Source organism: Lissotriton helveticus, chromosome 1_1, assembly GCF_964261635.1.
Source record: "Lissotriton helveticus chromosome 1_1, aLisHel1.1, whole genome shotgun sequence".
Classification (NCBI taxonomy): Eukaryota; Metazoa; Chordata; class Amphibia; order Caudata; family Salamandridae; genus Lissotriton; species Lissotriton helveticus.
This window is the reverse complement of record NC_136057.1, coordinates 707,212,584-707,239,572: the sequence shown is the minus strand read 5'-3', so window position 1 is coordinate 707,239,572 and position 26,989 is coordinate 707,212,584. Positions and strand designations below refer to the sequence as shown.

The 26,989-nt window shown below is 45.5% G+C and overlaps 1 protein-coding gene across 1 annotated transcript in view; it reads left to right on the top strand.

The window, feature by feature from the left end:
- PTPRQ (protein tyrosine phosphatase receptor type Q) overlaps positions 1–26,989 on the top strand; it is a 1,500,794-nt gene that overhangs the window by 244,965 nt on the left and 1,228,840 nt on the right. The window contains exon 10 of the mRNA XM_078647981.1: positions 9,507–9,672. Coding sequence (XP_078504107.1) covers positions 9,507–9,672 — 166 coding nt within the window. The remainder of the gene's footprint in view (positions 1–9,506; positions 9,673–26,989) is intronic.

Sequence of the window (26,989 nt, the reverse complement as noted above, 5' to 3'; positions counted from 1 at the left end):
CAATTGCATGAATACGTTCCGGAGTCAATCGCCTTCCCTCCTTCGACAAGAGATGACCTAAATAGGTAACTTCTTGTCGGCAATATTGTAACTTGGAAGATGACACTTTATGATGTAAGTCAGACAAATGTCGTAAGAGCGTCACAGTTGCATTTTTACAGACATTTTCCGAATAAGCAGCGATCAACAAATCATCCCCATATTGGATAAGAGTAGCACCTGAGGGTAAAGAAAAGGTGTCAAGTTGAGACTTTAAAGCTTGGCTATATATGGAAGGACTTTCACAATAGCCCTGAGGTGCACGCTTAAACCGGAAGCTTCGTCCTCCGAGAGAGAAGCCAAAGAGATCCCTACTCTCTTCAGCAATAGGAATGCTAAAGAAAGCATTCTTTTTTTTTTTATATATATATTTTTATTAATTATAACACAAGAGTAGAAATATACACATCGGGCATCATTTGGTGGAACATATCGTAAAGGTGAACGGGCAAATCAATTTGGAAAATACATAACAATTATAGGCATCCGAAAGACATCAACACCAGCTTAGAGCTGAGGTAAAACAATACTGTACAGATAACCTTAAGCAAACATTATCGGATCCCGCCCATCCAGAATACAGGATATGAAATCGGACACTCGACACCCAGATATGAAGAATAAAAGATCAGGAGAATATGCCACATCTCTTGCGAAGAAGGGAAAAGGGAAAAAGAAAGGTCATAGAACAAAATAAAGGAAAAAAAAAAACCCTCAACCCCCCACCCTGCACCCCTGCGGATGGCTACGCCCTAACCCCACTAGCAGCGTGCCTGTCGCCCACTAAACTAACCCCAAGGAAGGGAAAAAGATGGAGGAGGGAATGTCGTAAAAGCTAATACACCCCCGGTCTCCCGTACCCCCCGCCAGCAGCGACCACCCCGAGATATAATCAAACCAACATATAGCGAAATATACAAACCAATCGGGGGAGTGTAGCAAAGCACCACCCAACTCCCATCACGTTACATGTGACAATCCCGGCATTGAATCAAGCTATTTTATCAAACCCAAGCCCTCAAGTTCAACCCTGGCCGGTACGGTATTTCGTGAGATTCTTTTTCACTCGGACCACCATCTCAAGGGAAAAGGCAGAACGTTCGTTAAAGTCCACGTCAGTGTTGCAGGATCGACAACCGGAAAGAAGTTCACGATATCCACGAAACGAGCGAGGGAAAGTGTCCAGAAATAACGAATCTCTCCAACAGTCACTGAGGAACTTGTTACAGCACAGAAGACTGTCCATATCTGTACGAGGCGGCAGCAGGATCGAGCAGGGAACGCTAGCGACAATCACGGGCTCGCTGGCTGTGAATTGGGGGCCGACAAAGCACAGTAAATCCGGGTTCTGCTCGGGGACCTCGGTCTCAGGCGTACATTGCACTGCTGGCACCACAGGTAGATGAGGACTTAACGGAGAGTCGTGCACCGGTCCCAAGATACCGTCCACTTGCACGATCAGTGTCCGGAATACAGCGGAGGATTGTGAATGGAGCGCCTCAATGGCGCCCATGACGGCCTGTAGCGATGGCGGGCCTTCCGTCCGCCTCATCTCCTCTCACGAAGAGGCAGAGCAGGATTCGAACCCTGGAGGCCGGCTTCTCCGAGGTAACAGGCCACGCGAATCCGATGACAACAATGGGCGCTCTCCGTCGTGCAAGATCGACACCTTCGCCGGCAGCGAGGGCCCCGGCCCGTCGACCCCGGGAAGGTAGCAGGGTCTCCGGGCGTCGGACCCCCGAACACGGCAACCGGTGCGGTACGCTGTTGTCTCCACGGTGTAGACCGTTCACAGTGTCAGCATCCAAAACAAACAGTTTACGGTGCACTTCGGGGGACCGGGCTCAGTCCAGGTCCAGCGTCCGATGTTGATCAACTCCAACCCGGATAAGCTAGAAATCGAGGCCCCGGCTTCCACATGATGTTAGGCCAAGAATGGGAACACGGCGTATCTTCGGCATCCGACAAGATAAAAAGCTCGGGATCACACCTTTAGAAGCAGAAATACTTCATGAACCCGGGAGTCTGGTGCGAATTCAGGATTGATAGCAGGACATACGAGCTGCTGGCGGAGGTCGGCGGAGCCGGGAGCTTACGCGGCCATCTTGGTTGCTAGCGTAGCTCCTCCCCTTGAAAGAAAGAATTCTTAAGATCAATAACCGAGAACCAGACTGCTGAAGCAGGAATCATAGTAAGCAAAGCTGTTATATCTGGCACAACAGGGAATTGAGGGACAACAATTTTGTTGACCTCTCGAAGATCAATCACAAAACGGTACACAGGTGGCTGAGAGGGATCAGTACGTTTAAGAATAGGCAAAACAGGGCTATTGCAAACATTCCCTCTAGTCTCTTCAACCACACCCTTCTGAACCAAGTCATGAACAATGTCCAACAAGGCTCTCTCACCATCACTGGATATTTTATATTGGGGAACATGTGGCATCTTAACATTGTCTTTAATAGTAATCACATATGGCGGAATTTGCAATAAGCCAACGTCATTTAGACCCACAGCCAAAGTAGCAGGAAGTGAACGCAACTCGGGTGGTAGCTGTTCTTTAGATACATACATCGGAGAAGTTAGTTTATCACCCAACGTGAGGTGCACACCAGAGGGTGAACAATACAGGGTAGCATGTAAACGTTTCAATAAGTCCAAACCCAATAAATTCTCTCCGCATCCCGTCGTTAAAAGGAGTGGAGCTTCCAAATCGTATGGACCAATAGAAATGGGCAAAGGGCAAGAGATAGGATTTGAAACTGGGGCGCCAGAGAATCCCACAGAAACATTTGTTAAGCCAGACAAAGGTGCCCCAGGGAGTTTAGAATGCATTATGGAACTTCTCATAGTACCAGTATCCAAGAGAAATGGTTCTGTAACACCTAATGCCATAACATTAACATAAGGTCCTTCCTGATCTACTGGAACTGATACGACTCCCTTACTTTGCCTATGGCTGTCCTAGCTAGTATGAAAATCAACTTCCTCATTATCGAAACAATAGTCATCATTGTAGTATTGTGCAGATTGAGAATGCTGCTGATCAAAATAATTTGTAGAGTCCTGAGGGGGAGAGGGACATCGTTCCTGAGTCGACGCATCACGACCCCTACCTCTGGATATGGATCGAGAATCACCACGACCTCGTGATGCTAATGGTCCACCATACCGCTGTAATAAAATTAGACAAGTATTCTTAAAATGACCATCTTCCTTACAGTAAGCACACTGATTAGGGCCCAATGGAACTCGTGGAACTGAGGGTACTGGCTTCTGTAACAACCTCTGAAACTGTGGGGGCTGTGGAAATTGGGCCTGAGCAGAACGAGGGGATAAGCCTGTTGCAGGAGGACCTTTGTTTTTAAGTCTTTAGTCTTTTTCTCCGCTTTCTCCTTATCTTCCTTATCCCTATTCTCATAATATTGAGCAGTAGCCAATATCTGAGCAGTGGAAGAGACAGCCCACAAACTCTCCGATTGTTTTAATTTATGCGATAATTCTGGAAGTAAATTAAAAACAAATTTGTCTACGAATAATCGCTGACCACCTTCAGTACTCATGTCTTGCCCACTATGGTCGATGAAAGTCTCCTCGAAATGAGTAAAGAAGTCGGAGACACTTTCATCCGTCTTTTGCTTACACGCCGCTAACTTATCCCAGTTAGCGCGCACCGCAGGCATCATGGTTTTCATCAAGTCTATTATTTTTCCAGGTAATTCCGTAATCAAGACATCCGGTTTGGCACCACCTACTTGTCCTGCATCCGCAGCTGTAATGGCAGCCCAATCACCACCTAAAGCTGCCGCATGATCCTGCCTACGAATCTTGGTCCATATTGCTTGTGGGACTATATTCCCCATAAGGAAGTCAATATCTGCCAAATTCATAATACAAGCGTCAACAGTCTGGGACAGCTCTTTATAATACCCAATACCCAGCAGGATTCTTACGAGGGTCCGGTAAAGACTGTTTGAGTGCCAATACTTCTGACCTTTTCCAAGGGTCATGTACCCATATACGCTGAAAATGAGCAGGAAAACCAGGAACATTACCTGCTTGTGGAACCTCATCTCTCCATATTGGAGGGACTTCTCGCATTGGATATTGTGCCGTTTTACGGCGAACCGCGGGATCAAGCTCAAGAGAACTTTGAGTCAAAAGGGTAGATCGAAAAGCAACAAGCTTCTGAACAGCATGCTCTACAGCAGAATCCACAATAAGCCCCTTATCAAATTGATCCTGTATTTCGAATAAATCCTGAGGAGGCGAGTCTAGATCTACGTCTCCCCATTCTTTAATCAAAGTATTGCACATAACATTAAATACGTATCTCTGTGTGGGCGCGTTCCATTGAAGGAAAGTATCTAAAATATCACGTATACTATACTGTACACGACTCATGATCCAATTATAAGCAAGGGAATCTAATTTAGTCCGTTCTTCCAAATCCGGAAACTGACTACGGGATTGTCTCCTAGACGACGCAGGAGAAAAGAAAAGAGGCCCAAGAAAAGGCGACATAAGACCTGAAACAGTATCGACTAAACGCCGTCGGGCTGCAGGGGAATCTGGCACTAATACAGGGGACAACGTATTCTGTAAAACAGAAGAAGAATCTGTAGCAAAAGAAACGACAGATGGAGAAGGCTGAGGCACAGGAGATTGGGGTACAGATGTCGCGGGCAAAGGGGGCGGAGGTGGAATCACAGGGATAGGCAACTGTGCAGGAACCAAAACAGCTGGATTACCAACAGGCTGCAATGGCGGTGCATTAGCACCTAACACATAAGGTGGAGGTAATGTCAACAAATGGGACATAAAAGAATCATCATCAGGAGTTTTAGTCTTTGATACAGTAGGTAATACAGGATAGCATCTATCTATTGCCATACGATGTTGTCTTTCTGACACCTCAATCACCTGATCAGCTTCGTCATTTTTAAATTGTTGGGCAGCCTGTCGAATCGACATATTCTGCTCTTTCTTATCTTTCTTCATTTGCTTAATTTCTTTCTGTTTGGCTTCCTTGCGCCGTAGGCGAAAGGAGTCAAACATTGCCGGCCGGGCTTTTCTTTTGAATAGAATTGTTTCCAAATTATCTAATATATCTGGCTCAAAGGACCCATTTTGTGGCCACTGCAGAACACCGTCTTTCTTAGTGTATCGGATCCATGTTTCATTAAAAACTATAGGACCCAGACCGTGCTTTGAGTAAAGTTCGTAAGTAGGAGTTCCAACTGGAGGAATCGGACAAGAATCCTCTAGTCAGGAATCCCTAGAACAACCAAAACAACAAAATTTCTTGAACTTACTAAATCCAGGCATTTCGTAACAAACTGGACTTCCTTACAAACGTCAAGGGATTTTCAGACAATAGAGTCACAGCACAAACGTACTTACCCCTTGGCTTCGGTTAGCGCGCTAATCGAATAACAAAATACAAAAACAAAGAGAGTGGGCGCTACCCACAAATACTTAACTAAATGCTTTTCTCACACCAACAGATGTCCGTCTATCGTCTCGCGATACCAATCATCACCAAAGGGCCAAGGCAGGGCGACAGTCAGGGCAGCAGTCATCAGCAGCCGTCGGGAAGGAGTAGCCACGCTTCAAAAGACCTTCGGTCCACTTCGACATGCAGGGGTCGCTCACGTGGTTCGCGAAATCCTCTGGAATTTTCTTGCGAAGCTCCTCACGACTCTCAGGCAAAACTACTACCGCTGAAGTCGCCCCACATTGGGCGCCAATTAGAGAACCCGGGCTTATGGGCCAGGCGGTGCAGGGCACGCCTAAGATCTCCGAGTTCACCTGCCTCGACCGACAGAGACACGAGACACTCTGTTAGGCGTAGAAAAGTAGTTTTATTAGCTGCAGCTAAGCACAGTTATCTAAGAAGTACCACACAGGTAGGTTCTCAAGAGACTGCCACTTCAATCCGTGGCGCACAGCCTATTATACAATACAAGTTTACAATGACAACTCCCAATATACACAAAACTGACAAATAGGAATAGTTCGAAAACAAGCTATCGAATGTCTAAAACACACCCTCCTTTCAGACCCCGTGTGCTCTCCTCCCATCAGGTTAATCAACACGAGTGCCCGTAATTCAATTTGCAGGTGGCAAAACATGTGTAGAATGCTTCAAAAGAAGGGCTATGTAACAAGAGAACACACGAAGAGAATAGTGAAGGCCAGTTAAATAAGATAAGGTAGAGAAGAATGGTGGAACCCAAACAGTGGAGTAAGACATGGATTAATCAGTCTAGACACAGCTTTGCGAACTCGGCCAGACCCTGAAATCGGTATCATATACAAGGACAAAGATTGCTCCTTAGCGAGAAAAAACATGGAGCAGCTGAAAACGGCAGAAAGACCATTTTACCGCGTTAGCCGTGCTGCCTGAGTGAGGCAACATAAAATGGCGACTAAACACGGAAACTACGTAACCTCATCAACGAAAGGCTCAAGTAGTTTCATCAGTTCCTGAGTGAAAGGAGCTCTGTGGCCAGGGGGCCTATAACATAAGATGCCCGAGAACGAAGCGGTGGGAGTGAAGTTTATTGAGAAGTACATGGCCTCAAAAGTGTCAGAGGGGGTAGAGAGGTGGTCAGCAAGGCATATAAATGAATCTCTATACAGGATTCCTAACCCACCACCTCTACGCCCGACTCTGTCCATCCTAGTTAGGGCATAGCCCTTGGGAATAGCATCAACCAGGTCCGGACCTGAAGTTTCTGATTCCCAGGTTTCAGTGATGAAAACCCAAGAGGGTTTCCTCAATGAAACAAAATCATTGAATGCCACATTATTTCTGATCAATGATCTGGCATTGATGAGAAATCCTATTTCATTTATCAAATTAACAGTGTGCTTAAGAGTTCCAGAGCCCACCCGGCCTTTTCTAGGGCGCCGAAAAGTGGTATATCTGGGGTCACGACTACAACAGTATGCAGTCGAAAAGTCGTCGGGGGAGAGGTTATGATGGCACATTAGCATAGGTGGTTTAATAGAGAGCAGGGTAGAAAGGGTATACAACCCAGTCTCTGCCAGAAGTGAGTAGCATGGATTAGCCCGTCTGGCCCCTGGCGCATACTCAGCGCGGACGGGCGCAGACGGGCTTAACTTTGGCGCGACTTCGGCGCCCGCCCGCTGTGCGCGACCGCTGTGCGCGGAGAAAGCCATCTAATCTTAATAGGGTGGGGTTGCACGTCGAGCCCCGCGTGACTCTCTCGAGCCAATCAGTGCGGGACCCCAAATGTTTGCCGGCGCCCTCCACAACAAACGGGAAAACCGTGAAACCTATTGCCTTTACCAATGCTTATGTTTTTAAGGAGATGCTGTTAGTGTTTCTTTAACACCTCAATTTTTATGTTTTTATCCTATCCTTTTAACAAAATTCAAAAATACAAATAACATTTAAAAATGTTCAAAAACAATATTTTTAAATAGTTTTTCAGAAATGTTAACAAAACTGGCTCTCAGAGCTGTCTTAAGTGTCATGATCCATATTGTTTGAACTGTTTCCCATTTTTCCGATCTCCGATGCTCTTGCGAGACTCTAGGGAGAGCCAGGGATGCAACCCCTCCCGTGCTGTCCAAGGGAGCAGTGCATCTTCGTTTGCTCTTGCGAGCCTGCCGTGAGATCGTACTTTTTATATTGCACTCTGCTCTTTCCCTGAATATATCCTGATGTAGTTTCTATAATTTATATACACCAGAATAGTAACTGTGTGGTTAGTTTAATGAAATGCAATCCATTATATAATTTTTGGGAAAAATAATCACTTTGATTTATGAAAAAAACAACACATCTTTAATCTGCATGAGAACAACATTGCTACATAGTACACATTAATAATCATCTATTTACTTTAAGTGCATTTTTTATTACTAGAAAAAGTTCAATCATTACTTTTTTTATAATCCCACAAGAGTGTCACAAGATCGTTAACTTTTATAAGACCTTTTCACAGTATAGCAAGACTGCACAGTATGGTGTAAGGTGACACTTGTATCTCACTGACACCTCCCCACAGCCTAACAGCTGTGTATAGCAGACTATGGAGAGACTGGCCTCTCCAATGAGACCTTGTATGAAGGTAACCAGGGTGTAGTGAGAAACTTCCTCTCCACTCACACCTCTCCCCTGGCTAGCAGTATGCATAGTAGGGTGGAAAAGGTACACACCTCACATGTAAGCCGTCACTTTTCCATAATAAGTCCAACAAGTACTGGCCTCTCCAATGAGAACTCTCCCCAGGAAAATATATATTAGGATGTAGGAATAGATTTGATTGTCTAGTCACAGCTCTCCCCAGGATGACAGACATATACAGTAGTGTGTAGGGAAACATTCTCCTCTCCTGTAACACCCAACTCCAGAGCAACATGGATGTGCAGTACAGTGTTGGCAAGGAGTGGCTTTCTGCTGACACCTCTCCCTAGACCAAAAGGGGTACGCAGTGATGTCTGGGAAGGGAATGACCTGTCGGCCAACACATCTTACCAGGATGAGAGGTGTCTGTACTAGGGTTTCAGAAAAGTTTATCTCTCTTCTCATACATCTTTCCATGCTGTCAGGTATGCAAAGTAGGCTGTTGGGAGGAACTGCACTGTTTGCTGACAGATCTCTCTTGCATGATAAGTCTGCATAGACCATTGCTAGAAACTGGCCTATGTCCTGTGACCTGTGTCGTAGAAGATGAGTGTGCAAATTAGGGTGTGAAAAGGGCCTTACCTCTCTGGTCTCAGCTCTCCTCAGCAGGACAGATGGACAAGTAAGGTGTAGGGATGAAATTACCTTCGCTGCTGAGAAGTCTGCCTTCCAAAACAACTATAGAAGCACACTGCTCAGTCAGCTGAGGCATCTCCCCGTAGGAACATATGTGCAAAGTAGACTATGGGTAGGAACTATTGTCTCTGTGCATACCTCTCTTCATAATGTTGAATGTCCAGAGCAGAGTATAAAATGAAGAATCTTCCCTGTTGAAAACCGAGGTGTATCCAGTATCAGGACTAACAGGAAGTAAAATGTAGCAAAGGCAAAATACTTCAAAATACGTCTTCAGTTTCATAAGAATAACTCTCTAAAATGTCCTTGTCTACTTAAGTGTGCACATGCACACTGAAATCTGACTTTATCCCTTACTACTTCCTGAGCAAGGACTTCCTCACATGCATTAAAAGCTACGTATCACACTGGCAAAGTAGGGCGTTTGTGTTTTTGTATCTGGACATTGTGTTATATGTTATTTAATTCTTTGGCCTTGCTTTTCATAGTGCACCATACTTCAGAATTGTAACATGCACATTATAATTTGTGTCTTGACTCAAGAAAGAGATTAATGTCACTCATGTATTTCTGTTTATTTAGCTGTTTCCTATATGCTTATACATGATGCGCAATGGTCTTATCAAGATGCGCTCACGTCTGTGCTGTTTACATTATTTCTCTTGTGCAGCTAATCTATCACCCGCTAGGCCGCATTGGCACTGTCTCAAGGATTAATGTTAATGGCACCAGAGCCAGAGTGGAAAATCTTATACCGGGAGTGGAATATCTGTTCAAAATAATGACTGTAAATGGCCGGGATACCAGCGTGCCTGTGGAGAAGAAAGTTATCACAAGTAAGGAAAATGATGTCCATAAATTTAATTTTCATAGTCTGCCCAAAAAACGTAAAGATCCCAGTTTCATAGTTTCAGTGAAAACCTTATCTCTGCTGTTTCTGGAAACCTGCCAAAGTAAATTCCTATTTTCATGTTCACTTCTCTGAAATGTGTATCTGTAATTGCATTCTTGACATTTTTCTATGTATGATTGTCGTTTGATGTTTACTGATCTCTGATTTTGGCGGTCTTTCTGTTAGTGACCCTCACAGTCTTAGGTGGTTGCTTCATTTGTGGTTATTGTTTCCTTGCTGCCTTTGCGATTTTTAGGTCTCGCGCCTGCGATGCATATGGCGAAGCCATATGCCATCGCGCAGGCGCGATACTATTGTTGCCTGGTCCGCTTCCCAGGAGACAGGAGACTGGAGACTGTCACGCGCACTCTCAGAAAAGCGATCGGAGCCGGCCGCGCGTGCGCGTTCCCAATCTCCTGTCTCTCTGGGAAGCACACAAGCAAGGCCAGCAAGGCCAGCAAGCCCCGCCAAGGCATCACGAGCACGTCCCACGTGGGCGCCTACCACGAGGACAACCGCAGCAGCAGGGCAAGTGTATATGTGATGGTGACCTCAGTGGATGCTCGCCGTCTCCGGCGGCTGCTGCGCGTGGGGCCGGACGGCGGCCGCTGCTCCTGGACTGCCGGCCCTCGCCGGACTTCCTGTGCTCCAGCGCCGTGTTTTTATCATTTGCTTTCTGTTTGTTTATTTTATGGATTATTATATTTTAGTCTGCTTTCTTATTATTTTTCTGAAGCCTGTACAGCGTCGCACTGTCGATCGGAATAAAAACTGCGCACTCTAAATGTTAAACAGAATAGATTCTGTTTCCCTCTTTCAGTGAGCCCCTCACCTCCATGATGAGGGAGGCTTAGAATGCCAGTTGCGAGCGGAATGCGTCACGCGTAGCAACAAGCAGCCCCAATACACATCACAGACTGATCCCATCACCTCTCTGTGATTTCCAAGGCCAGACTCCTCGCAGCTGCGGACGGCGCCCGGGCCTCATTTCCAATCCCTTCACTTGCAAATCAGCTTCCATTTCCTCTGCGCTTCCCTCGAACACCTCCGATTGCTGACTCCCTCCCACCTGAGGCGGGATCTGTGCCGCTCACACAACTCGCAGAATATACAATCTCTGCACGTTTTATATTACTTTATTACAGGTCTTCAAAAGCAGAAAATACACCCGATGGCGCGGAATGTATTTCGGGGGCCCATACAGCAGGCTGCAACAAAGAGAATGCATTTTTATCGAAAACAACTGGAGTTTTCCATTTTGTATCTGTTCATGAACCATGGTCCCACTACAAGAATCGACAAGCATTGGTAAAGCCAATAGGTCTGGCTTTAACGTGCCAACACATGTAAACATCCCGTTCACTAAAGCAGTTTACATGTGTTACATTCACAAATACTTTTAATAACATTTAACGCTTGTTGGGCTGGTCTCTTTGATGTGCTTTTGTGGGCCGCTGATTGCTGGATCAGGTGACAGGTGATGGCTCTCGAAGGCATTAATCTGCATCATCAAACATTACACAGAGTGTGGGGGGTTAAGGGGAATGTTTTACGACCTGTCTGCTCAATCCCCTACTTACAAGATACATAACACAAAGGAGCAGACCGGGTCTTAAGATGGTGTGTGACTATACCAGACTGTGATGCAGTTGGATGTATGTGTGTGAAATACCGCTGAAAATAAAATGTGATTCAAAACACAATATTGTTAGGAACACAAGCTAGGACAATACCCATCAGACCACCCTTGTGGTGGAAGTTACGTCATGTGGGAATTGCTGATCATCCCAGACCACATCCGACCATGTAGTGCCGGTGCGGGAATGGATGCCAGTGATCTAGCTCTGGTGCTTATCCTAAGCTAGTGCAAATAAAGTGCAGTGCTCAAATAATAGTGACAATTAAAATTGACTACATAAATATCAAGAAACATTGAAACAGAAATATATGTGTCAAAAATTCAAAACACGCTGAGTAGTAAGACTACCCTGTAGCGCTATGTAGAGCGGTCGACATGTTTCAGCCATAGGGGCATTGCCCCGGCTTTCTTCAGGACCTTAAGACTGGAATGATACTGCAAATGCATGTAATATGTTAGATGAAAACAATGTACTTAAGGAAGTTACATATCTACCAGGAACCTTTGAACGCTTGGTTAAGCCCACCGGAGGGAGAGAAGCACATCTTCTTCCTAATGTATAGACAAAGAGTCTTATTATTTACAGCAACACTTGAATACACACATACAACTGCATGAATACACAAGAACTCATATAGACAATGCATGAATAATTTGCATTCTGCATATTAAAAAGCATATTTTGCTAGATCACATGGAGGCATTTCCTCATAGTGATACTCACCCAGCTTTGTGTGGGTGAAGACCTCACCTCACCCGGCAACCGCTCGGGAGTATGAGGCCCCGCTCTATAGTGTAGAAAAAAGGGGGACACATTCAGCACACAACTATAAAGTGCCCAACCTAATTACTCTACATTTAAACCCAACAGACGTGTGTCAGAACCTCATTCGTAAGACCCCAAAGCCTGTCTACACAAGAACTCTCATAGACTGCTTTTTGAATCCCATATACTGCGACATTCCTCATGTAGCAGGACACAGTATAGACACATAGATGCGCCTCTGAACATGCACTCAATATGTTATTGCTAGGAGAAACTTGTTCTCAACCACAGTATAAAGGAAGATAGGCACCCAAAAGTAGCTCGCTAAGTCACTCAAAAACATGTATTACTTGAGTACCTCGGGACTTATAACAACAAAGTCCCAAAAATGGAGATTAAATTCTGTAGGCTAAGAAAAACCATCCAGGCTCTTGCTAGTCCTCTTCCTAGGGAGTGGAATATACTAGCCCACTCCTGTTTAGTAGAGAGGACTAGCAAGAGCCTGGATGGTTTTTCTTAGCCTACAGAATTTAATCTCCATTTTTGGGACTTTGTTGTTATAAGTCCCGAGGTACTCAAGTAATACCTGTTTTTGAGTGACTTAGCGAGCTACTTTTGGGTGCCTATCTTCCTTTATACTGTGGTTGAGAACAAGTTTCTCCTAGCAATAACATATTGAGTGCATGTTCAGAGGCGCATCTATGTGTCTATACTGTGTCCTGCTACATGAGGAATGTCGCAGTATATGGGATTCAAAAAGCAGTCTATGAGAGTTCTTGTGTAGACAGGCTTTGGGGTCTTACGAATGGGGTTCTGACACACGTCTGTTGGGTTTAAATGTAGAGTAATTAGTTGGGCACTTTATAGTTGTGTGCTGAATGTGTCCCCCTTTTTTCTACACTATAGAGCGGGGCCTCATACTCCCGAGCGGTTGCCGGGTGAGGTGAGGTCTTCACCCACACAAAGCTGGGTGAGTATCACTATGAGGAAATGCCTCCATGTGATCTAGCAAAATATGCTTTTTAATATGCAGAATGCAAATTATTCATGCATTGTCTATATGAGTTCTTGTGTATTCATGCGGTTGTATGTGTGTATTCAAGTGTTGCTGTAAATAATAAGACTCTTTGTCTATACATTAGGAAGAAGATGTGCTTCTCTCCCTCCGGTGGGCTTAACCAAGCGTTCAAAGGTTCCTGGTAGATATGTAACTTCCTTAAGTACATTGTTTTCATCTAACATATTACATGCATTTGCAGTATCTATTCCAGTCTTAAGGTCCTGAAGAAAGCCGGGGCAATGCCTCTGTGGCTGAAACATGTCGACCGTTCTACATAGCGCTACAGGGTAGTCTTACTACTCAGCGTGTTTTTAATTTTTGACACATATATTTCTGTTTCAATGTTTCTTGATATTTATGTAGTCAATTTTAATTGTCACTATTATTTGAGCACTGCACTTTATTTGCACTAGCTTAGGATAAGCACCAGAGCTAGATCACTGGCATCCATTCCCGCACCGGCACTACATGGTCGGATGCGGTCTGGGATGATCAGCAATTCCCACATGACGTAACTTCCACCACAAGGGTGGTCTGATGGGTATTGTCCTAGCTTGTGTTCCTAACAATATTGTGTTTTGAATCACATTTTATTTTCTGCGGTATTTCACACACATACATCCAACTGCATCACAGTCTGGTATAGTCACACACCATCTTAAGACCCGGTCTGCTCCTTTGTGTTATGTATATTAATCTGCATCAACCAGGCTTGTGATGCGTGTAGAGTTAAACCTTCGGCATGTAGAAGTAGCTCCTTCACAGCTTTGGAATATTAATGGGAGTTTACTGGACCTAGCGTGGGGTTTTTAGGGGAATGTCTACTGACCCGTTGCAACCTAATTGCCACGCTGTGTGGAGATTCAGTTGCAGTGACTGCAAACCTCTACATTTAATTAACTCTGGATTTGTGGTCTCTGCCCCTCCCATGGGTTGTGGGCACCTTCATTACTGGGCTAAGTCTTCTGTACAAGCCGCCATTGCTAGTAAGTGTCCCTTTAAGGAACATCATTGTTTGAGGGGGAGAGGGTCTAGAAAGGTCTCTGGTACCTTCTAGGCCAGCAGGAAAATGTTTTTTTTTCTTAAATGTTTTTTATAGCCTTAATTTTTTCAATATTCAGTGGATATACAATTATGAGCATGTGGTCAGATGGGATCCGGAGATGCCTCACTCGTCGCCACCACAACATCAATCTGTGCAACCATTCAACAACAACTAGTTCAAATATGTTCTCTCAATGTTTCAAGCTTTATTACAAATGTCACAAAAAGATGTTAATATTTCACTTCTGTTCTTGGATTTTCATCACAATAAAATACACTGAACATAATCTTCACAAAAGTTATTTACAAAAGTTTAACCTATTGCCATTATAAATCACAATAACTTTCATTTAAGTATTAATTATTAAAAAAATTAAGACATTGTTATTTGTAATATCAATACATTTAAGTCACGTAAATACAACACATATTGCATTACAAATGCTATAGGTGTCACATTTGCGAAAGTTAAAACTATTGGCATTGTGAATGACAAAGCTATTAATTTAGCTATTTTCAAAACCAACACATAAATAAAATATTAGTCATTTACAATACCAATAGCTCAAACTTTCCTGATGCGAGACCTATTGCATTGCAAATGCTTGTTCTTTATTGAGCCTGGAATGTCGAGGACATAGTGAGACATCTAACGTTTATCATGTAATAGCTATCTCAAGGCTTTTATCAGTCAGACAGCAGATAACGAGGAAGGCAGCAAGCACCACAGAATTCATAACAGACAAGAAATGAGGAACGGATCATTAAAAAATATAAGAAGATTAGATAAACTATAAGCAGCCTAGGGTGGAATAGAAAACAAAAGTACCTTAACCAAGCTAAACCTATTACCACCCATTCAGTTATTAGACTTGAGTTATTAAAGTTAAAATGTACATTAAGTGGCTAGTGAAGATTGAGGAAGTGGGTTATTTTCAGAGAAGGTGTGCTCGACAAGGTGACAAATGCAAAAACAACAGTTGATGGACAGAATGCTTAACAATGTCATACATTCACCCCAGGACAGTGATCTGGGCCTAAATCCATCGTTTTGTTGCTCACAATGCCATTCCAGTTCGAACCCAGCCATATGCAAATCAGTCTTGACCCTGTGCCCCTTGGGAACAGTCCAGCCCGAACTGCCAAGCCAGGTCCTCCCTGGACTGGAAACAAGCATCCTAGGACCAGTTTCAGGCTTCCAGCCTTCATCAGCCAGGATAGCTTGATTCCAGTGGCATGGAGAGCACGGGACTCACGTATGTGCATACCCGTCCCACTCGGGGTGACAAATACAAAAACAACAGTTGATGGACAAAATGCAGAACAATGTCATACATTCACCCCACTACAGAGATCTGGGCCTATATCCATCGTTTTTTTGCTCACCATGTCATTCCAGTTTGATGCCAGCCATATGCAAATCAGTCTTGACCCTATGCCCCATGGGAACAGTCCAGCCCGAACTGCTGAGCCAGGTCCTCCCTGGACTGGAAACAAGCATCCTAGGACCGGTTTCAGGCTTTCCGCCCTCATCAGCCAGGATAGCTTGATTCCAGTGGCATGGAGAGCACAGGACTCACGTCTGAGCATACCCATCCCACACGGGGTGACAAATGCAAAAACAACAGTTGATGGACAGAATGCAGAACAATGTCATACATTCACCCCAGTACAGAGATCTGGGCCTAAATCCATCATTTTTTTGCTGACCATGCCATTCCAGTTTGAACCCAGCCATATGCAAGTCAGTCTTGACCCTGTGCCCGGGACAGGGTCAAGACTGATTGGAAGTTCGGGCTGGACTGGGAACAGGCCAGCCCGAACTTCCAAGCCAGGTCCTAGGATGCTTGATTCCGGTCCAGGGAAGACATAGCTTGGCAGTTTGGGCTGGACTGTTCCCATGAGGCACAGGGTCAAGACTGATTTTCATATGGCCATATCTGAACTGGGGTGGCTTGGTGAGCAAAATAACGATGGATTAGACCCAGATCCGTGACTGGGGGTGAATGTTTTGCCATTGTGCAACATTCCGTCCATCCTCTTGTGTGTTTTGCTACAAGGTGATTGGACATGAAGGGCTTCTATTGCTCATGCGACAGAAGTTAGGTCTACAAGGCAGTTATCTTTTCATTTTAATAGTTTTTTTATGCCTAAAGTTATTTAACCCCTTCGCTGCCACGCATTTTCCCCGCCTTGTGCTGGGTAGTTCACGCTTAGGTCCCCATAACATTTTGTCCACATAAGATATTCCTGCCAAATTTGCTTACTTTTTTTCCGAACATCCTGGGGATTCTAAACATACCCAAGGTTTGTGGATTCCTCTTAAGGGGACAGAGGAGTTAGTCAAAATACAGCTAAATTTAGTTTTTGTTTGGGAAATAAGTGCTGCAGAAGAAAGTGCCTGTCTTTTTGCCTGCAAATGGCTTCAAAGAAGGGTGAATGGTGCTAAAAACACCATCTTCCCAGCTTTCATGAACAGGCAGACTTGATTCAGAAAAACACATTTCTCAACACACTTTTGACATTTTATTGGGACATATCCATTTTTTCAAATTGGTTGTGCATTCAACCTTATTCCACTTAGCGGTAGAATTGGGAGTGAAACCCATAATGTATCCCGGAAGCCTACACATTTCTGAAAAATAGACAAAATTCGGAATTCAGCAACGGGCCATATGTGTAGATTCCTCAAGGTTTTCCAGTGTACTTGGCAGGATGGGAACACCCACCCCAGGACACGCTGGAGCTCTGATCCTGTCCCCAATCTGTGCTTCTGAACCCAGCCATGCAGGGGTCCCATGCCCTCTGTGACAGGCTGAAGGAAGGAGCCGTGGACCAGGAAACCGGTCACGCAGGGGCAGTATCCCCTTTATTACACCACAGACAGGAGAAGAGTACCCAGGGCCCTTGTGGGCTCGCAGACCAAGCCCTGCCGGCTTCCTGACTCTGTGGATCCCCGTCTCAGCTCTGTGGCTTGGAAACCCTTACCGGGACAACCATCAGGTGTTTCCACCAAGCACCCACAGTCGCCAAATAGGCCTAACTATGCCCGATCGACCAGATTCCGGTCTGGACCTTCCCCTAGGCATGCCCCCTGTACATGAAAGCAGAACCTATTTCCTCCCACTGCACACTTGGTGGCATATAGAGGCCAGCACTTGGAGCCCAGCCCTGCCGCAGTACTGACTGAGGGCATGACCGCAGCCTCCTTCCCTGCCAGAGAAGGGGAAGAGGGCTTTGCAGGCCTGCTGCCTTCCCTTTGACAAGCCCCTCTCATTCTTAGGAGACACGCCAGCATCCAGGGAAACCTAACCAATCTAGGGCTAACCAGGGTGGGATGACTTGCGAGGTTCTCACCACATTTTATTACCTAGAATCCATTCAAATCTCAAACTTTGACCATAAAAAACACATTTTCTTCACATTTCTGTGATAGAAAGTTCTGGAATCTGCAGGGATACACAAACTTCTTCCACCCGAAATTCCCCCAGGTGCCCCGATACAAATGGCAGGGGAAGCACTTCCCAGCTTCTGAGGCTGAAAAATAAAATGAAATTTCCTGGACATGTGCAGAGGACATAACGGTTACATCCTATGCACTCATCCATTGTGGTGGAGGACATAACCATTAGTTCCTTGCCACAGAAAGGGTTACACAGGCTTGCATTTCGTATGAATGTTTTTATGTTGCATTCACCCCGTCCCTTTTGACGCTTTAGCTATTTACACCCATATTTGTACTGCTCGCCACCACTCTACTCTCACTACTCCACTTGGCATCAGTCTGCATCACTCTGAGCTATTCCACTTTATGCCACTCCATGACACACTACTCTACGCTAAACCATCCAACTTTACTCCACTCTACTATACTCCAATCTATGCCACATCCCTCCATGCCATTTAACTCAATGCCACTCTATTGTGCACCACTCTAACCTGCTTCATTCAACTCTATATCAAAAACATAGGGGGGAGGTAGAGCTAATCGCTGGATTCGTGCTCCAATGGTACATGAATAAACAAAAGAAATCCAACTAGTGCTATGGAAGTTGAGTGATCAAATGGATAATGAAGCACTCACTGTTTGTGGAAAATACCCCTCACACACCAACAGGCCCCTTGGTGTCATGCTTCATCATCGGGGTCTTCGCACCCCTCTATCGGGATGCGGCGTGCTGCGACCTACGGCTACGCGGGAGCACTACAGGTGTTGGCTATGTGTGGTGTCCAGTGTGTGGGTTATGTTCATAAGTGAGTAGGGTGTGCGGTGAAAGTTAAAAAGTACCTGGCGCTAGAGTGAAAAAGAAATTTTATTCTGTACTCCGGCTGGTACTGTTAAAAGAAAGTGCAGGGTGAGGTCTGACCTGTTATGTTGATGAACAGGACCTCTGGTGTGCTTTTTGTGTCGACATGTTTCGGAGACAAGCTCCTTCTTCAGGACAGGGGCACAGATTCCCTTCCCTACTCACGTCTTTTTTACATAAAAAGTGTATTTACATAAAAAGTGAAAAAATTAAATTGGCTAAGTGTGCCTACAGCGGTCTGCTAGAGGCACAATGACCTGTAGAAAGACAAAAAGACAAAAAATATGTCACCTAATGGTTACCCATGTAGCGGGTAGTTCAAACAGGTGCAGTCACCTGGAACCTGACCATTTTGCTTATATTAAGCTTTGAAAATTAAAATAACAACTCACAACACAAACAACATAAAACACATAGGATACTAGGTTTTTACTGTAAGTTCTTTCATACTTCTGAAGCTTAATTTGCTGGCTTCATGAGCAGATGGGACGTCGGGGTGTTGCATCAATGGCTTTCTGTAGTGAAGAATGAGGCATTCATAATTCATTCTTATGGCACTTACTTATTCAGATGGTACTAGATCTTGTGGTCTAAAGCTGTTTTTTGCCATTGATACTTACAGACTCAGGACGCTCTGGTCACCGTCTTACCCCGCACGCTGCTCCGCTGGTGTGGAGACAGGTAGCGGTGATCGTGTACTTATAGCCCATTGCGTTAATTAGGCGGAAGCAAAGATCAACCCATGTATGGGTATTCCGCCCTGTGGCCATACAGGGCGTCTGTATGTTACAAGCAAGGTAGCATACGATCAGTGTCTGCGAGTGCCCCCAGTCGGTATTGAGCATGCGCACCCTCTTCTCACTGATCAGAACAACATGCTTGCTTTGGAGCTGTCTCTGCTTCGCGCATGCGCAGTTCATGTGCGTACGTTAGGCTAGGTGGCCACAGTGCGCTTCTGAGGACTGTAGAGTCCCGTTCTTGTCAAAGGTCTAGACGGAAGGACTAGTGTGACTAACTGTTGGGCTCATACTGCTTGGTAGAGTCCAGGTTCATAACGGCAAAGTCTTAATGGGCAGATTACCCTTGATCATTTCAATGTGCGTGATACGATAGGGATTATGGTGGCATGGATTGATGTCAGAGACATGACGATCGTCTAGTTGAGTGTATACCTAGACAGCGGACCATATGTTTGATTTCAGGGTCTTAAATACTTGGAAAAGATGGTCCTGTTGTATCTGACCTACCAAAAACAAAACTGATAGTTCTGCCCAACCATTATGCAGTGGTCTCATTATACCGACAATTGGCTCCATGGGACGTCATCATTAAGCCCATGTAGATGGGTGCCCAGACGGAACACCCAACGTTGTTCCTTCTGAAAGAGTCCCACATCGGTTGGTAGCTGTTCAATGATGGTCCATTTTAGATCGTTAACGCAATGTTGGGAGGTCAGGAAATGCGCAGCCATTTTGGTAGTGCTTTTTTTACACCGCACATTACTCTTATGCTCATTTATTCGCGTTTTTATGGCTCGTGTGGTCATGCCCACATATTCCAGATTGCATGGACATTTTATGAGATAGATTACATTCCTTGAATTACAATTGGTAAACCTCCTTTGTTCCCAAGTTGAGCCATTGCTGAAATTGAGTCTGGTACTTTTCGTGGTGAGATGACAACTGCTGCAGTTCCCACATGGGTAATGTCCTTGAATACTCATTGTTGGTTGTGTTGGTGCCATTGTCGTTCTCGGTCGGGTATTAACCAGAATGTCTTTAAGATTGCGTCCCCTACGGTGTGCGAACATCGGTTTTTCCAGATTTAGTTCGCCGCACGTGAGTATTTTCCAATGTCTGTTAACCAATTTGGACACCTCATTGGACACCGTATTGTACGTTGTAATACAGATGGGTCGTTTATTTTCAGTAGGATCCTTTATTCGTTCCTCCAATAACGCCTCTCTGTTATTGTTTTTTGCCCTCTTGAACGCTTTGTTAATGATCCTGTTCGGGTATTCACGTGATTTGAGTTTCTCTTTCAAATCATCCGCCTGTTTTTTAAATTGGCACAAATCTGTACAGTTACGCCTTAGGCGTAGAAACTGCCCATAAGGCAAATTCTCACGCAGGTGTCGGGGGTGAAAACTGTCGTACCTCAATAAACAGTTTCTAGAGGTTGGCTTGAAATGAGTCGTGGTTTTCAACATCCCTGCCTCCGCATAAATGTTGAGGTCCAGAAACACCAAGGATTGGTTTGAAACAGTGATGGTAAATTTCAAAAAAGCGTTCTGGTTATTGAGCCATTCCAAAAAGGTCATTGCGGACAGGTGAATCACCGCCTAAGGCGTAACTGTACAGATTTGTGCCAATTTAAAAAACAGGCGGATAACAAAGCGTTCAAGAGGGCAAAAAACAATAACAGAGAGGCGTTATTGGAGGAACGAATAAAGGATCCTACTGAAAATAAACGACCCATCTGTATTACAACGTACAATACGGTGTCCAATGAGGTGTCCAAATTGGTTAACAGACATTGGAAAATACTCACGTGCGGCGAACTAAATCTGGAAAAACCGATGTTCGCACACCGTAGGGGACGCAATCTTAAAGACATTCTGGTTAATACCCGACCGAGAACGACAATGGCACCAACACAACCAACAATGAGTATTCAAGGACATTACCCATGTGGGAACTGCAGCAGTTGTCATCTCACCACGAAAAGTACCAGACTCAATTTCAGCAATGGCTCAACTTGGGAACAAAGGAGGTTTACCAATTGTAATTCAAGGAATGTAATCTATCTCATAAAATGTCCATGCAATCTGGAAAATGTGGGCATGACCACACGAGCCATAAAAACGTGAATAAATGAGCATAAGAGTAATGTGCGGTGTAAAAAAAGCACTACCAAAATGGCTGCGCATTTCCTGACCTCCCAACATTGCGTTAACGATCTAAAATGGACCATCATTGAACAGCTACCAACCGATGTGGGACTCTTTCAGAAGGAACAACGTTGGGTGTTCCGTCTGGGCACCCATCTACATGGGCTTAATGATGACGTCCCATGGAGCCAATTGTCGGTATAATGAGACCACTGCATAATGGTTGGGCAGAACTATCAGTTTTGTTTTTGGTAGGTCAGATACAACAGGACCATCTTTTCCAAGTATTTAAGACCCTGAAATCAAACATATGGTCCACTGTCTAGGTATACACTCAACTAGACGATCGTCATGTCTCTGACATCAATCCATGCCACCATAATCCCTATCGTATCACGCACATTGAAATGATCAAGGGTAATCTGCCCATTAAGACTTTGCCGTTATGAACCTGGACTCTACCAAGCAGTATGAGCCCAACAGTTAGTCACACTAGTCCTTCCGTCTAGACCTTTGACAAGAACGGGACTCTACAGTCCTCAGAAGCGCACTGTGGCCACCTAGCCTAACGTACGCACATGAACTGCGCATGCGCGAAGCAGAGACAGCTCCAAAGCAAGCATGTTGTTCTGATCAGTGAGAAGAGGGTGCGCATGCTCAATACCGACTGGGGGCACTCGCAGACACTGATCGTATGCTACCTTGCTTGTAACATACAGACGCCCTGTATGGCCACAGGGCGGAATACCCATACATGGGTTGATCTTTGCTTCCGCCTAATTAACGCAATGGGCTATAAGTACACGATCACCGCTACCTGTCTCCACACCAGCGGAGCAGCGTGCGGGGTAAGACGGTGACCAGAGCGTCCTGAGTCTGTAAGTATCAATGGCAAAAAACAGCTTTAGACCACAAGATCTAGTACCATCTGAATAAGTAAGTGCCATAAGAATGAATTATGAATGCCTCATTCTTCACTACAGAAAGCCATTGATGCAACACCCCGACGTCCCATCTGCTCATGAAGCCAGCAAATTAAGCTTCAGAAGTATGAAAGAACTTACAGTAAAAACCTAGTATCCTATGTGTTTTATGTTGTTTGTGTTGTGAGTTGTTATTTTAATTTTCAAAGCTTAATATAAGCAAAATGGTCAGGTTCCAGGTGACTGCACCTGTTTGAACTACCCGCTACATGGGTAACCATTAGGTGACATATTTTTTGTCTTTATGTCTTTCTACAGGTCATTGTGCCTCTAGCAGACCGCTGTAGGCACACTTAGCCAATTTAATTTTTTCACTTTTTATGTAAATACACTTTTTATGTAAAAAAGACGTGAGTAGGGAAGGGAATCTGTGCCCCTGTCCTGAAGAAGGAGCTTGTCTCCGAAACATGTCGACACAAAAAGCACACCAGAGGTCCTGTTCATCAACATAACAGGTCAGACCTCACCCTGCACTTTCTTTTAACAGTACCAGCCGGAGTACAGAATAAAATTTCTTTTTCACTCTAGCGCCAGGTACTTTTTAACTTTCACCGCACACCCTACTCACTTATGAACATAACCCACACACTGGACACCACACATAGCCAACACCTGTAGTGCTCCCGCGTAGCCGTAGGTCGCAGCACGCCGCATCCCGATAGAGGGGTGCGAAGACCCCGATGATGAAGCATGACACCAAGGGGCCTGTTGGTGTGTGAGGGGTATTTTCCACAAACAGTGAGTGCTTCATTATCCATTTGATCACTCAACTTCCATAGCACTAGTTGGATTTCTTTTGTTTATTCATTCAACTCTATGTCACTCTACTCTATGACACTCCACTCTATGCTACTCCACTCCATGCCATTCTGCTCCACTCCACCCCCTTCTATGCCACTCTACTGTATGCCATTACACTCTTCACTATGCTACTCTACTCTATGCCACTCCATTCCACTCTATGCCACACTACTCCACTCTAAGACACTCTACTCTACACCACTCCACTCAATACCACTTTACAGTACTCTAAGCCACTCCTTTCTATGACACTGTACTCTACGCCACTCCATTTCACTCTACACCACTCCACTCTACTCTGCGTCACTCCTCACTACTATATGCCACTACAGTTTAATACACAGCACTATGCGCTACCCCACTCCATTCCACATAATTGCACTCAATTCCACTCCACTCTTCTCTATGCCACTGCACTCCACTCTATACCACTCCACACCATACAATGCCAATCTGCGGCACTCTACGCCACTCTACTCTACTTTACTCCACTTTACTCAACACCACTCTGCTCCACATCATTCCATGCCTATCTAATCTATTCTACATAACTCCTCTACATCATTCCAATCTATGACATCCACAAAGTGCCACACTACACTAGTCCACACCAATCTACTCTGGGCCACTCCACTATCCTACACCCCACTCCATGCCACTCTATGCTACTCTACTCCACTCCATGCCCCTCTACTCTGCATCACTCTACTTTACACTACTCATTCCCACTCTGCTCCATGCCTCTCCAAATGACTCATTCCACACAATGCTACTCGGCACCTTACCTCACTCCACTCCACTCTACACTACTCTACTGTACCCCACTCTATAGCACTCCATGCCACTCTACTCTATGCCACACCATTCTACTCTGCACCATTCTACTCTATGCCATTCTATGCCACTCCACCCCACTCTTTGCTACTCCACTCCATTCTACGCCATTGTATGCCACTCTACTCTACTTCATGCCACTTGATGCTAGTCCATTCTATACTACTTTACTGCACCCCCACTCTTTGTCACCTTACACTATGGAACTCTACACTACTCCACATCACTCTACTCTATTCTATGCAACTCTATAGTTTGCCACTCTACTGTTTAACAATCTACTCTACACTACTCTATTCCACTCCAGTCTAGGCCACTTAACTCTATGCCACTCTACACCGCTCCATTCCACTCCACACTGGCACTCTGCCTCTCCACTCTACTCCACTTCACCCCACTGTTTGCCACCTCACTCTATGCCACTCCACTCTACTCCAATCCACTCTACTCTACCTCACTCCATCCCACTCTACTCTATGCCTCTCCAAGCCACTCCACACAATGCCACTCTACCCAGCTCCACTCTACTCTATGCATTTATTTGCCACTCCCCCACTCTTTGTCACCGCACATTATGCCACTCTACTATATGTCACAACTCTGCTCTACTCCATGTCACTCCACTCTAGACAACTGTACTCTAAGCCACTCATTACGACTCTACTCTACACCTCTCAATACCACTCTCGTCCAATCTATGCAGCTCTACCTTACATTGCTGAACAGCATGGCTAAAAGACATTAGCAAAACCAAGAGCTCTCTCATAGGTGCGACCTCTTGGCTTTGCCAATTCATGTTTGCATTGTCACCCACATATTGTTTTGGACCAATGCTGTTAGTTCCAGGTACCAGTTCATGTATTTTGCTCCCAAACACATGGCTAAATTGGCTAACTTCTAATTTAAACCTGCAGCCCGGCTTGTTAAAATAACCCTTTCGTCAGGGGAAAAAATTTCCTTTTAAATATTAATAAGTCCCCTCAATGTATACATTGTTGGCCACACGGTAGAGACAAAGCATTTAAAAATGGGACATGTAGAAGTTTAATGTTAACATGTCCCTTCAGCGATAAGCCCCCAAATGCTATTTACACTTTGGAATACTGTCGGTAAGGAGGACTAGAGCATAGGTTAAACTATTTATATTGTGTATTAGGATTGGGACCAGCTAGAAAAATAATGTAACCTCTCTTTTTAATATTTATTAAAAGCATGATTCAATGGTGAAGTTGGACCTTTAATAAATATTAAGGAAAAGTTGTTTTTAGAAACTTAACATTAGTCCTCCAGCAGTTGTCAATCAAGTGGTTGACCGAATGAGGTGTGAAAACTGTTCCCAGAGGAAGAGCTTGGTGGTGGGGAGGTGCATTTCTTCCTGACAGGGAGACAATTTCTGGGGACTCAGCACCTTAATTAACTTCAAATTGGGTCTGCTCTGTCACAAGTAAATGTTAGGTGACATCAAGAAAGGCGCTAGCGGGGGAGGAGCTACGCGCTCATTCAAGATGGCCACGTAGGCCAGTAGCTCCAGGTGACCCGCTCCTCGCCCTCAAGATCCTGCGACTATCTTGACACACCGTTGTTTGACTCTACTGGTGGAGGGGTAGCGGTGCGTTCCGGTCCCGCTCCGGTCTCTGGCAGTGGAGGAGGGCCGGAGTATTGTGCCTGTGAAGTTTGGGCCTCAACCAACAGTGAAGCCGGGGACTCAAGTATACGTGGCGGTTGGCCCCGAGTGCGACAACACTGGGAGCGAGGACCGGAAGTCCCCAGCCTCGCCCCGGGTCGGGTAACTTGAATTTCCCTGCGGAGTAGCGGTGGCGGCTGGGGTGCCCCAGTGAGGTGCCCTGCCTGTTGCGACGCAGAGGCTGTCCATCCAGGCTGGGACAGACGGTAGTAAATGAACGTGGGGGCCCTTGAGAACACGAAAGTGCTGGCGTGACTGTCAGCGGCCGCCGCTGGCGTTGTGGCCTTCGGGATACCTGTGTCAAGCTAACTGCGCCCCCGGAACGGGGTTGGCCATAACTGAGCAGAGTGGCGGTCCATTGTCCCGCACGTCCTGTTGCCGGCCAGGCCCCTGGGGATCGCTGGACGCCGAGTGTTGTGCCTGCAGGAGCTGAGATGGAGCAGGGGGTTGGCGTCTCTGCTTCACACTGTCGCATGGGAAGACCCCTCCACTGTATCATTTGCTTGTCAGAGGCGGAGATCAGTGGAGCAGCGCGTGGGCTGGAGATGTCTGGGGCCTTTGTTTGACCCACCAGCTTGGATCTCTATATTGAGCCACACGGTCTCGGGCTTTTAGCGCACTGTCGGCGCTCTGTTTTTTGCGGCCCTCAGAAACTTGCGGCGAAAGTCCAGAGAAGGTGTGCTCGATCTCTACTTTTGCTGCGACTGTCCTCTGCTGTGTGTAGCTGGTCTGCTGTCTGACGGAACCCCGTATAACTGCCTTTGAGCACGCTTCCCTTCCTGACGCCAGTGCCTCCTTTAATAGGAGGGTTGGTTTACAACCCGGATAGAGGACCTGTAAATCTTCCTTGTCTGGTCTGGTGAGCGCCACGTTGTATATCTACAGATTCCCGAAATGGAGGGATAGTGGGCTCGGATCCATGGTGGTGTCATATTTTCCTTTAGACGTTTCATTGCTACAACTGCAAGGGCGGTAAGTCCGCGCCCTCCGCGCGTAGACCTATAATGGCGTCACACCCTGAAAGTGAGAAACAACCTCCCAGGTCGACTAACGGTTCCCGCATTGTGCAATGTAATAAGCTGGACCGCTATACGCTGCCCAGGAGATCTCCCTCCGGATCGGGACGGATATTGGAGGGGAGCGGAGAATCCGCGGAATCGACATCGGAGCCTACGCTGCAGGATGTAATGGCAGCCATTAATGGCCTCAGGACTTCCCTGGGGCAGCAGATTGAGTCGCTGGACCACAAACTG